We start from the raw sequence: 13517 nt of genomic DNA on the forward strand, positions 1-13517 counted from the left end.
TCAAGCACACTCTTCTATCAGTTTAATTATCATTTAGCATAGTGGGCCATTGTGGGGACTAAATTACTAATGAAAGGCAATTCATGCTTTGTAGCATTTTTACTTGTTTGTGGAGATTTCAGATGCTTTTTAGATCTCACCCTTATTTGTGCATGTAGTCCTGATTCTAAAGTGTGGCATATTTTATATTCTGTCTGTGACTGAGGCTGCCTTCAGGCATCAGGAGGTAAATTTTACTATCTTTGGTGTTTAAACTAAATTCCCTAATGACTGGGGCTCATAAATATTTAATGTCAGTACATTCATTCAGCTTAGAAGGAGAATTCTCATCTTTAGTGCAGGGTTCTCATGGGTAAAGGTTTGGGGTTTTCTATTCATCTTTAAACTTTGTGATTCACTGTTGTGACTTTCAGCATGAGGCAAAGATTCGCTCTCTGATGGACTGCATGCAGAATGTGGAGCTCAAGAAGCGACGGCTGGAGGACAGCTATGATTCTCTGACTGAGGAGCTGGCCAACCTCAGAGCTCAAGGTGCAGCTGAGTATTACCTGATATTACTGATATTATGATACTTTTAAATAAAAAATATCATAAACATAAAACTTAAAATAAAGACAGAACCTTCAGCTCTGCGACGCTCAGAGTTGACCAACACGACCAGCATAAAATCCTGCTGGATTTTATTTCTACCATGCTAACTTACATTTGATTTTAAAATTTTGTATTATAGAGTTTCTCATTTTTAAAAAGCAATTACTACAATAACTAGTATAATTTTAGAAGTTAACTCTTTCAGGTTAAACACAACACAGGCATAAAATTTGGATTTTGATTGTTTCCTGTCACTGATACAATGCTGAAGGAGTATAATGGCGGATTATACTCGGATATCAGAATCACCACGTTCCAAGTGAAAAAAACTGCCCTTTGTGTAAAATGCTGTTAAAATTGCAGAAATTAAATGGTTCCTTGCAATCCTGATGGTTTCTAGTTCACTAAATCAAACTGTATTTGGATGCATAAAATCCTTAATATTTAAATATATTTTCACCTCTTATTCCTGAAGGTAGGTATCCTGGTTGCTGATTACAACATTTGGCAAATTTTACTACTTTTATAACTTGTAGGTATAATACAGTAAATTTGGTGAGTCAGTTCTGAAATGCATAATCTGGCTTTCTTGTCAAATAAAATGCAACTTAAAATCCAAAGATGAACCTAAAATCTTTGATAAGCTGCTACTTTCACAACATCTTTAAAAACTCTAAGTAAGTCAAAATAGTGAAATAAAGTAAATGTGACTTAAGTTTGTGTAATGCTTATATTTTAACTAATCAACTTTTAATAAGTAATTTGGGAATTTGTTTTGTTTGACAAAGTGACCACTCTAATGTTAGAGAAATAAGAGAACATGCTGTTTAGCTGAAGTTGACCTATCAGGATATGTACAAAGAAACACCTACTCACCTAAACTAGGAGATATCTGCTAGCAGAACAATAATCACAAAATGTATTTACAGAAACATCACTGCATCTGTATCCTGTAATATCTTGTTTTTTATCTGAACTATGTGGTGCAACAAGCCTTAAGCCACCCCCTCGTAAAGAAATATCTCTAGTAAGATTGAATCACTTGGAAAAATAAATTTGTCTGTGTATGAAGTTTTTGAGAGCTCTTACATTTTTAAAGGACTGCTTTAAAAATATCTCTGAAAAGATCTGATTTCAATCTGAAATGACATTTAGGATTTTCTTTCACCCATCAAAAAAAGCTACGGGGTGGCTGCCCAGACACTAATTTAATCTTCCATTTAGAGTCAAACTAGAGGAGATGGTTTATCAACTGTCTCACTGGTTTCTGCCAAGGCAGAAAGTAACTGCCATGGCTGCGGATGTGGAGTGGCACCGGCATTGTCTGAAGCCATGGCTCTGCTTTATTAGTTTGGTTAATGACCAGCTCATATCCTCATTAATGATTTTGCCTCTAAACATGAAGTGTTTCTTTATGAGCAATGATGACTGGCTTAGCTGAACATGGCATTAAACCTTTGGCAATCCCCTGTTCATTCAGTATTTCTAATCTATCAGACTGTGAGCCATTTTTTAACACTGTTTACAGAGCAGAATAGTAGCTGAAGTAAACAAATATGGATCATAGCAAATGTAAATTACTCTCAATGTAAAGCCAGGAATCTGAGCCAGGACTACCTCCAACAGTTATCAAATCTGCAGTTTCTGAAACGTTTACACCAACTTGTTTTTGCACCAACAATTTTACTGTAAACCACTTTTATTCCTCATTCTGATGCATTGCTTGAACTTAATCAAGTCATTCACCACATCTAAATGACAAAAAGGACTAAGTTGCTGCCAGGTGACTAGCTGATTGCTAGTTTTGTTAAAACACAATGGAACATGTTCACCTAATAAAGTGGAAGATTGGTGTATCTATGAACTGGTGGGTCTGACATTTAGTAAAAAATAGAAGTCAGACCCACTTCTGACTTCTATTGATCCCTAAATCAGGTGATTTCTCTCCTAAATCACCTAATTTAGGAGAGAAATCAGGTGAAATACAACACTTAGCAAGACATATTACTAAGTCTGATCAAATAAAACATCTATTTATGATTAAAAAACATTACAAGGTGAATACACCAATGTTGCAAGAAGCAACAAATCTTTTATCCTGTAGGAAGAAAACTTATCCCTGTTTGGTGTAAATATTAAACGATTTTGTTTGACATTCCATGTTTCTCCTGTGAAGGACGAAGGACCGCTCCAGTTTGCAGATCATGATAAATTGCAGACGGTTGCCAAAGTCAAACGTTAAGGTCAGCGTTCTGAAACAGTCAAAAGTAATCCCGCCTCAGCGAAATTAATGACCAGGAAACAACAAAACAATCTGTGTTTCGTGGCGACCAAGGTGAATTGTGGAGAAATCGACTTCCTGTTAAAAACTGTTGTTTGCTTCAGTGGAGCATTTTATTCTGTCATCATTTTTTTATGTTGTTGAGGACAAGAAAAATAAGGCTAAATAAACATTTCCCTTGTCCAGGACAAAAAGATTAATGGAACATTTGAAATTTGTGCAAGGCGCAGCTAACTGCTGCTGCTACTCCCAGTGCTCTTACACAATTCACAAATCAGGCCAGAGGCAATGTAAGTCATTCATTCTTTGGTTTCCCAGAGAAGTGAATTAAATAACCAGTGGGTTTAAGAACTTGTAAATTCATTTTGGTTGTACTCAATAAGCCAGGCAGACGGGGATAGAAGCAGTTGACAAACACAAAGTCCATGTTGATTGCATTGCCTGGAGCAAGGTGCAGAGCTCAGTGCTTTCATCATCAGACAACAGGGAGTCAATATCTGGTTAGCGTGACCCAAAGATTTAATTTACAGCTATATATTTTCCTAATGAAAGCATGACTGATGTCAGCATGAGTATCCTTTAATGATTGGCTATCAGGTCACAGTGGGAATAAAACTATTATGTGACTCACACTATCACCATGTCAACCTCCTTTCTTGTGTTTTCTTATATTTTCTAACACCCTTTCCTTTGTCATCTGATCTAAAATCGCTTGTTTCAGAAAGCATGTCACAGATGACCAATGGGGAGAACAGCACATCTCTCCAGAATCTGTCTGATATGAAGGTAACTATGACTACAGTAATAGCAATTTCATATATTATGCTTTTTATTATTACAGCACCACAGCTGTAATAATAAACACCTGCATTAGGTAAATGCAAGTGTTTACAAATTATTTTTTCTTGAGCCATGAATCCACACATCCTGGTGCATTCTTGTATTTCCCAGCACCGGAACAAATCAAATGATGAAGTCACTTCAGACAGAGGAAGAAAGGATTCCTTTGGTTTCAGGGCAGTTTGGATAAATTTGACAAAAGATGGAAATTGTAATTGAAGTTTTTTTTGGTTTTTTTTCAGTCCTGTTAAATATGGAAAGGCATCTGAATTATGAAAAAATATATGTATTTTTTACTCTGCTAACATGCATCTGGCCGATTTGGTCAATGGTCACTTTATTAGGTACACTTTGATAGTTCCAGGTTGGACACCTATTTACTTTCAAAACTGTCATAATTCTTCACATTATGAATTCAACGAAACGTAATCTTTTTAAAGTGATAGCATCACGATTTGTCAGCTGCACAACCTGGAATTTGATTTACATATATTCCAGGTTTGGAAATACACGAATAAAACTGAGTACAGAAAAAAAAAAAAATCTGTTTTTAAAGTTATATTCTCTGCTCCCCTGACAAAATTTTGCATCCATCCATCCTTAAGAAGGGCCCAGAATGGATGATGAACTTTGCTCATTTGATCCTGGAGCAGTGAAGAATTTTGTCATAAAAAACTTGTGGGAACTGTGGCTATAAAGCTGCTGTCTTACAGGTGGAAAGTAACGGTGATTTTTTGCTTAGATCTGTATTCATGCGAGTGTTTTTGCCTCCGAGCTCCAGCTTTATTAGCTGAGTCCTAAATCAGCTTTCAGTGGCAGTGTATTGACACTGGTTGTCCTGTGCTCAATGCCTAGAGAGCCTTTCAAGTTCACTTCTGCACAATGTGTGAAATTTCTTTTCCCCTGGTGTTTAGCTGTTTGCCCTTTCCTCCCACATCATGTTGCTCCCTTTCCTTTGTGAGGAAGACTTTGCACTCACTTTATTGGTCTTTTTTCTTTCTTGTTGGTGACTCCTCAGAGAGCTCTGGAGGAACAGATGAAGTTGCACCGTGAAGCCCAAAGCAAGCAGCTTGGCCGCCTTCGAGACGAGATCAATGAGAAACAGAAGACCATTGATGAATTAACAGAGTTAGTACTTCTTTCAGTTTACTTTAATATGCATTAAATTTTCATTTTTACTCTTTTGATAACAAGACAAGAACATACAAAGGTGAACATAAAGTTTTTTTGGGTTTTTTTTTACCAAATAATGTCCAGCATATTTAACATTGTTTTTGAGACTGTTTTGCATCTCAGGCAGTACATTAAATGTTTTCTAAAACATGCAAATGAATATATAAAGAATAAAAAAATAAATAAATGCATTCTGAATTTCACAAAAAATGTAGAAATATAAATCCATACTTCCTTTTATCAACCGACTGTGTAGCTGAGGCATCAGATCTGGAAAGGAAACTCAGACATCCAGATAGTGACAAGCTCCCTAGTCTGAAGGGATGAACACGCACTTTAGTGTTAGTTCCTGGTCTGCTCTGGTGTTTTCCTGCAGTGGCATGTGCCTGGATGCCCTCCAATGCAGCATCCGCATTACTGCAGGCACCCAAGAGTGCTCCTTATGTAACTAACCAGCTCAGATGACTTCTTAAGAAGGAATGGAGCAGCGGCTCTCCTCCAAGCTGCCCCCCTGGTTGATGGACCTCCTTAGTTTATAGGCTGAGCCCAACCATCCTACTGCTGAAGCTCATTTCAGCCATTTGCATCCTGGGTCTATCTCTTTTCTCACCATGGCAGATAGAGGCATCATTTGCACCAGAGAAAGTTAGGTCCTAATCTATCTATCATCCTAACATCATCAACATGGAGGGAGGTGTCATCATTTTCTTTCTTTTTGAGCACCATTCGTTTAGGATATAAAGACCTGACTTCAGCCTCTTCACTCTGCTGCAAACCACTCCAGTGCCTCATCTGCACAAAGCAAAGACTATACCATAAGGTTCAATCCTAGGAACAAGCTGGACGTTGTGACAAAAATATTGGCACTCCACTTGGTTGAGGTCAGGGACCCAAATCCAGTCCCCAAGAGCTATTACCCTGCAAATTTTAGTTTCATCCTTTCTGCAGCATATCCTAATCAAATGAATTAATTGCTACCTGGCCTCTGTGGAACTGAATGACTGTTTATAAAGGAAATCAGCCATTAGTTCAAGTTGGTAGGAGAAGGAGTGCATTATAACCTTTTACCCAGATGTACCCACCTGTCCCTAAAAGGTATATCCACAGAACAGATGTGGGTCATTTGCTACCAAAACAAATGAGTTATGACAAGCTACGCAATGATAATATTAATTAGCAAATCTCCTTGTTTTCAATTTTTGAACTTTCACCAGCTTAATTTGGGTTTAACATCAGTCTCTGATATAGATTCAAATTGTTGAGGTATATATAGGTTTAAAGATTTGAAAATCTTAAAATTCTGTTTTTGTTTGCATCTTCTTTCCCAAACTAACCTTCATTAATTAGAAGGCAAAATATTCAAACAGCATAGATTAAATAGTTTTAGCTGAATTCTCAGAAGATTTAAGCCATCGCTACAAGAGATAAAGATGTGGGTGGCAAACAAAGCTGTGGAGTAGGAAGACATTGGAGCTTTGCTGCTTCTACCAAACCTCCGCATGAAAAGCCACTGGTCTGACTCAGCCTAAATGTGAAAATAGCTGTCCCTTTAGGACCTGAAACTGACTGGTGTACTATACCGAAACATGACCGCCCAGAAGGAGCTGCAGACCCCATCAAATAATTGAAGCACACATCCCAACTGGCCTCAGAGTAACCCACTACCACCAAACGAAGAGATGTGAAGAAACACACATTTGGTACAGATCTGCTTATCCTGCTTTCACAGTCTGAATTTGGATAAGCAGCTTGGAATGGATTGATGGGTGTTATTGAGGCCGAACGGATGTGAAAGAGAAAAAAAAAAGAGACTCCCTGCAGATCCTTTTATTAAAACCGGGGCAAGTTGGTGCAGATGTCTTTTTTTATGCGTTTCATATTTCAAAGATGAAAGGATTAGAGAAAGGAAATACCTTAAGATAAAAGGGGCATATTAAGATGTGCAAAAAAGTTTACTGGTAAATATTTTTAATATTGAGAAGGGAATTTTAGTAGCTTAGTGTTGACCTGATTCTATGCAGAGGCCAATCAATCAGCCCGTTTACTGTCAAAGTGCCCGTCAAGGGTATGAAGCACTGCTGTGAATTTTAATCTTCCCACCACCACCAAAAACTCATTTTTGCTGGTTATCACGAAACTGAGGCCAGAAGTGCCTCAGACCATGACCAGAGCAGTTATTTTCTCATTTGAAGTAAAGACATGTGGCAACGCCAAGCAAAATGTTTTACCTTAAGATGGTCAAGGAATATCTTGGAAGAGATGCACTGCATTTCAGATCTCTTCAGTGTTTGCCTGTTTGTCTCTCTTAAATCCTTGGAATAACTAAATTTATTTTAACATCAGACAAAGATAACTTTGTTAAATACAAAACAAAAGAAGAAAGTAGGTTCTTATGTTAAAAAGTAATTGTTCTCCAAACTTAATAGTTTGTAGTTGGAAGTGCCACTCTTGGTGCCAGTCACTGTTGACTGAACAAAGCAGTCCCATATCATCACTCTACCTCCACTATGTTTGAAAAAGCATAACCTTTTCCTGAACTGTTGTTAGTACATTTAATATAACAGGACACACAGGAAACAGTTCTACATTTGTTCCTTGAGTCCACTGAATATTTTCCTACAAGCATTAATGATCATGAGGATATTTTTGGTAATAATTGCATCTCTTTTTTTCTTTTGGTCAGTAGCGGTTTTGAACTTTCCCACTGATGACCTTCTTGTCCAGTCGTTTCCATATTGTTGAGTCATAGAAGCTAACATTAATTGATGTGTTTGAGGATCTGCAATGTGTAAGATACTGTTGTAGGTTCTTTTAAGGCCTCTGTTATGCTCTTTGAATCTTACTTCTGTGAAGCTTCACTGCCGTTCCATGTTTTCTCCATCTGTGGAAATTAGTTCCGTTTATGGTTCATTGGGGTCCCAAATCTTTAGAAATATCTTTGTAACCCTGAAGCTTAATAGATTTTTTTCTTCTTGACTTTTTTTAAAATTGGGGCATAAAATGTATTTTTTAATTTTTTTATTAGATCTTTTAGCCTTCTTCAAATTGTCAGATGGGCTCTACGTAAATGATTTATTGTTTCTCCAGATCTGACAGTGATCAGGCTGGGTATAGTTGAACTAAAAATCTCGATAATTCATGATTTAACAAATGTGTCAATACTTTTTCATATGAGACCAATCAGCATGTTAAAACTTTTTTTTTTTTCTTGGTTTTACTATGGCTATCTTTGTCTTATAAATGTATTTGATCTAAAAAGCTAATTGCAGCAAGAAAGTGAAATAAGTCTATAAAGAGGTAAATACATTTTCACAGCACTGTAGGTAACATTAAAATATGAGAATTACTTTGCTGCAGCACAGTGTGACTGCAGAGAAGTAGAGGAAAGTAACTCCCATGTGTGAACTATAATACAGTTTCTGTATCTGCTTTCTATTCTGGAAAAGCTGTTAAAGCACAAAGCATCAGTTTGCCGGCCCTGACCCGATCGGTTTTCAACTTTTTCAGCTGCAATCAGAAGCAGCAGCTGGAGTTGGAGCAACTGCATGGTGACTTTGAATGTCTCAGAAGTCGGGAGCATCACAAGAGCCGGCAGCTGGAGGAACTGACGTGAGTCTCTTCTTTACTGTTCTGGCCGTCTTTCAGACACCTCGCCATATGGAGTCCTGGAGGCAAGCTGCCTCTTTAGATTCCCATCTTCTTGTTTTTTTTCTTTTTCATTTGTCTTTTGTTTTCCCTATTTTTTACCCAGCCACTCTACAGCTCTGTCAGTCTTTTTATAGTGGATGATTCTAGCAGCGTACACTTTTTGCACCCTTTTCTTGCATTGCGTCCAGTCTTCCTGTCCAACCCATTTTGCATCTCCATTAAAGTTCCTGTTAATAAGGTAGCAGCTGGTTGTAAAGGGTCCCTTTCTACATTGACCTTTGCAGCATATTGCATCAGATGGCAGATGGGCAACACCCCCATGAGTGTAGCAGCCGGTCTATGCTCCCTTTGTTCTCCAGTCATGCATTATTCTGATCTGAATGAGGTAATCATTTGGGTAAAGACAAGTTCAGTTTTCAGATGTTCTGTCTGGTCATCTTCCTGTCTATGTATAGATTTCTCTGCGAACGGCATGAGCAGTCAAAGCAGGACCTGAAAGGACTGGAGGAGACTGTTGTAAGTCATTATTTACTGTCACGATTTGACCTTCAGGAGCTGCCAATCCAATTACAGCTCCACTAAACAGCTAATTTACTCATTTCCTCCTTCTGTAGGCCCGTGAACTCTACAGCCTGCACAACCTCCGCAAGCTCTTTGTTCAAGACCTCACGACTCGAGTCAGAAAGGTAAGGCTAACAAGACCAAATAGTCTTTAAAGTCCTGACAATCCAACATTTTCAAAAGCAGCAATTTCTGTAATGCAGTTTTGACAGATGTTTCTTCTTTTTTTATTTTGACAGAGTACAGAGCTTGAACCTAATGATACCGGGGGATTTATCACTCAAAAACAAAAGATTTCCTTTCTTGAAAACAACTTGGAGCAACTTAGTAAAGTTCACAAACAGGTAACACAAGTGAGAGATTTGAGAAAACACAAACCATTTCACTACAGAGTTTCCTGACTGACCCCAGGAAGCTGGTTCAGTCAGCAATGCAACAGAAGAAAAGTTTAGATCAACAAATAGCCGTGTGCAAAAACAACCCAGTTATAATGTAGATCCAATTGAGAATCTGTGGCAGAACTTGAACATTATTGTTTATAGACACTATTCAGTCAATCCTGCCTAACACTTAAGTTTTATAATTGACTATTACTCTATTGCCATTTGGGTTTAAGGGATGAACTGGGGTGAACTGTTGAATTCTGCTATACTGTAAGTAAAAGCAGCATTTGCACCATCAATCTTCAGCATAATTAAACAGAGCAAATTAGGTGTTAAAAGTTATAAATTTTAGAAAAAAACAAACAGTAAGATAAAATTAGAATTTGAAAATCTGTCTTTGTACACAAACACAGAACAAATAGACATACACACGCAAACTCACTTCCCATCTTTAATATTCCTAAATGGACCGTTGCAGAACACCAAGTGGTGATCCGCTAAACTCTTTGCAGACTGGCAGAATATTTTGAGGCCGGCAGATTGGTATGAGCTGCACTGCAGCAGTTTGTCAGGCTGAAAACCAATCCCGAGGATACTGCTGGGGGTCTCAATCCCATCCTCTACCTGCTGGCACAGTGCAGATGGAAAAAAAAAAAAAGCTATGGTCGTAAATCAGCAAGCTCCCCAAGGAGCATGATAAGACTTTCAAAGAGTGTTGGACAGTGGTAGATTTAATCATCCATCTGTCCGTCTAGCTGATTTTTCTTACAACATCCCTTAGCTCCTGTGGGAGTCTCTGCTCTGTTTGTCTTTGTTTTCTTTTAAAATGATTCACAGCCAACCAATAAACTCCTACAGCTGAGCATAAGGTCAATTAACTGACTTCTTAGATGTTTTGCCTGTTGGCCAAGTTTGCTTGCATGTAAAACCTCCTATTCAGAATCTCTGCAGGATGGAGATTAGGTTGCATGATCACGTTCTGGCAGAGTGTCACTGTTTAAAGGTTCGGTCATTATCTTTCCCCAAAGAAACCTGCATAGAGCAGTAATTAAGGTGCAGAACAATATCCACATAGATTTTGCTTCATGAGGTTAAACAACTATCATCTGTTTTACCTCACTGTTGTTTGTTACACTGTTTTATGAAGAAGTTGTTCAAGCTGAAGTATGGCCTTTAAAAGATGACCATATTCCATAAACAGTTGTGCTTTTAAATTAAAATGAATTAATCTGTTGAAAATAAATTAACTACCAAGCATAGCGTCATGATTGTTTGTTTTATAAATAAATTATCTGCCCGTCACAATCACTGGTAAATAAATTGTAAAAGGCACTAAAGTAGATTCACATAAAGACTTGCTGTATTTTAATTGTTTTTGTCAAAATAGTTTCCACACTGTTAGAAAACTAATGCCAATATGCCATGTCTATTAACAAGCAATAGACAGTCCATGGCAACCAGTTGTTTGAAAGCCATGCCAACATAAAGCCTTTATTTAATTTATTCACATTTACTGTGAATTTGACTAGAACCTCAATTTGAAATGACACTAAAGTTTAGCTTTCAGTAAAATACACTTCAAGTGTGTTTGAAAATCAAAGATTGAAAATCCTGTTTGAGGACATTTTATGTGGAATCTTTGACATAGAGTTTAAATTAAAAATTATTTTGCAAGATAATGATTCTATAGCCGGTCCAACAGAGCGATAGTTCAACAGATAATAAAACAACCTTCCTTCATCAGAATCCCATCCTGAGATCTAATTGATATTTTAAAAACCCTGTGGAGTGAGCTGAAGAATAGAAAATAAGAGTAAATTTAAGTGATACTCAGAGAGATTGTGAAGAAAGGATCCCACTCTGTGTATCCTCCAACCTTGTAAAATACTACAGAGGAAGATGAAATACTGTCCAGTTCATAAAGGGGGCTTGTATAAAATATATACATTTAAAAGGGTAGCTATAAATGTGGCTGTGAAGTTGCTGAAATGTGATTTTCCTGCTGTGGAAACGTTTCCTCACTGAAATAAAATGAACTTTTACTGTAAGATTGAGCTGCTGAAAGACAAGAATAACCTATTTCCAGTTATTTAACAAGTTCATCCTAAATTTAAATTTCTCTACACTACTCTGCATGTCATATTAGGAAGCACCGATTTATGATGTCTTCCTTAACTCATAAAATATCAATTGAGCTGAAAAGTAAAAATATTGTGGTCAAATAATTAAAATCCTTTTTAATCCTTTGTATTTAAAACCTTGTTGAAAAGGATGGAGCATTGTTCAGAGCAGCATGTTGTCAACGAAGCACGGTTTACTTTCACAAGTTCATAATCATAATATTGTTACTCTAATCTAAAAGTTAAACAGGTTTTAAAGATTCTGTCATCTTAAAGATCAAATCAACTCCATTGTGAGCTCTACCTTCACAGAGAAAGGCAAGAGTACCAATCCTGACAGTTGTCAGTCCTAGTGTGGTTAATTTTTTGACATGGGTTACAGCTGGTACGCGACAACGCAGATCTTCGCTGTGAGCTTCCGAAACTGGAGAAACGTCTCCGCTCTACCGCCGAGCGAGTTAAAGCACTGGAGGGAGCGTTGAAGGAGGCGAAGGAGGGCGCCATGAAGGACCGTCAGCGCTACCAGCAGGAGGTGGAGCGAATCAAGGATGTGATGAGGCGCAATCCTTTCCGCCGCCCCCACGCTGCACAGATAGGTAACATGAACACCTTACTCACATCCATGAAATGACCCAGACTTTTCACTATGTCTTGTTGCTCACCTTCTGCTCCAAATAGTTTTTGTGTGGCATGCTGCATTTCAGTAAATGGGCCCAAAAGGAACTACATCTTCCTTTAAATCAATCACTGAATATCCTGTAGTTATATTTATATGTAACATGTATAAATAACATAAAAGACAGCTGCATGTGAAAATAAATTTGGTACATTTAAAGCTTTATGTAGACTATTGATTAATATTTTGTATTTAAATATTTTGTATATTGCGAGTCTCTATACTGCCTAAAGTCTTGTATTATCTAAAAAACTCTCCTGTGCCGTTCCTAAGGGACTGGGAGAATTACTGAGCTAGAAATTAAATCACACTGCTGCAGCTAATATTTCTTTAAACTTGGTATTGGATTAAATTATGCATTAACAATTTTTTGGTCTTCAGGCTGACAATTATCAGTCCCATTTATTAAAGTTATTGCTTAGTGTAGCTTATTACAGCAGCAGTGCTGTTTAGTACTCAAATTCATATATTTATTTAAATCTTTTTTTATATTTATAACCCAAGAATATCATGGAAGTGTCATGAAGGTTGACTATTATAATAATAGGAGAACACACAATGGAAATCATCCATAATTTCATATATAACCCATATTAATTAATTTTATAGGAAGTTAACATTATACAGATTATTACTAAAATACAGTCATATTTCCCTTAAGATGTTTTTCTTTATACGGTCAGTTTTCCTTTGGTCCCTAACATTTAATTTCTCTCACCTCTGGTCGTCCGCCGCCTTTCCATGGCACTGAGAAGAATTGATAACCTTGCTGCAACTTTCCCTTTTTATGTCCCTGCTGTGGCTTCCTCACAAACAACATTCCCAGTATGCTTTAGTTCCACTCGTTTGTCATCTCTCTCTTTCCTTTTCTAGATCACCTTTATGTTGCATGTGTGAGTGCGGTGCAGCAATTTTTGCTGAAGGTGGCTCTGAAACCAATCTGGTTTGGTAGTCAGGAAACAGATGTACTTTAAAAACACATTTAGCAGAAGAAGCTAGATAATGAGATATTTATGTTTACCAAACTGAACAGTAGCGCTCTGCTGTTTGAGTTTTATAGGTTGCACAGACATGTGGCAATAATTGAAAAGTAGAAAACATCTAAGCTTGAAGAGGTTTAGCACTTACTGAAATATTCCCTCATGACAGGATTTGCACTGTATGCATTTAAACAGGAAAGCTGAAGCTTAGAAAAGCAGTATAATTTATTTTAATCACCAGCTCCCATCTTGAGCGGTTCAACC

At 37.4% G+C, this 13517-nt stretch overlaps 1 protein-coding gene across 1 annotated transcript in view; it reads left to right on the forward strand.

The window, feature by feature from the left end:
• Positions 1 to 13517, forward strand: part of LOC116710824 (kinesin heavy chain) — an 85635-nt gene that overhangs the window by 60309 nt on the left and 11809 nt on the right. The window contains 8 exon segments of the mRNA XM_075074318.1: positions 414 to 531; positions 3594 to 3658; positions 4731 to 4840; positions 8393 to 8494; positions 8989 to 9049; positions 9148 to 9219; positions 9334 to 9438; positions 11980 to 12193. Of these exon segments, the coding sequence (XP_074930419.1) occupies positions 414 to 531; positions 3594 to 3658; positions 4731 to 4840; positions 8393 to 8494; positions 8989 to 9049; positions 9148 to 9219; positions 9334 to 9438; positions 11980 to 12193 (847 nt within the window).

The sequence above is a fragment of the Xiphophorus hellerii genome, chromosome 20 (assembly GCF_003331165.1).
Source record: "Xiphophorus hellerii strain 12219 chromosome 20, Xiphophorus_hellerii-4.1, whole genome shotgun sequence".
NCBI classification, from domain to species: domain Eukaryota; kingdom Metazoa; phylum Chordata; class Actinopteri; order Cyprinodontiformes; family Poeciliidae; genus Xiphophorus; species Xiphophorus hellerii.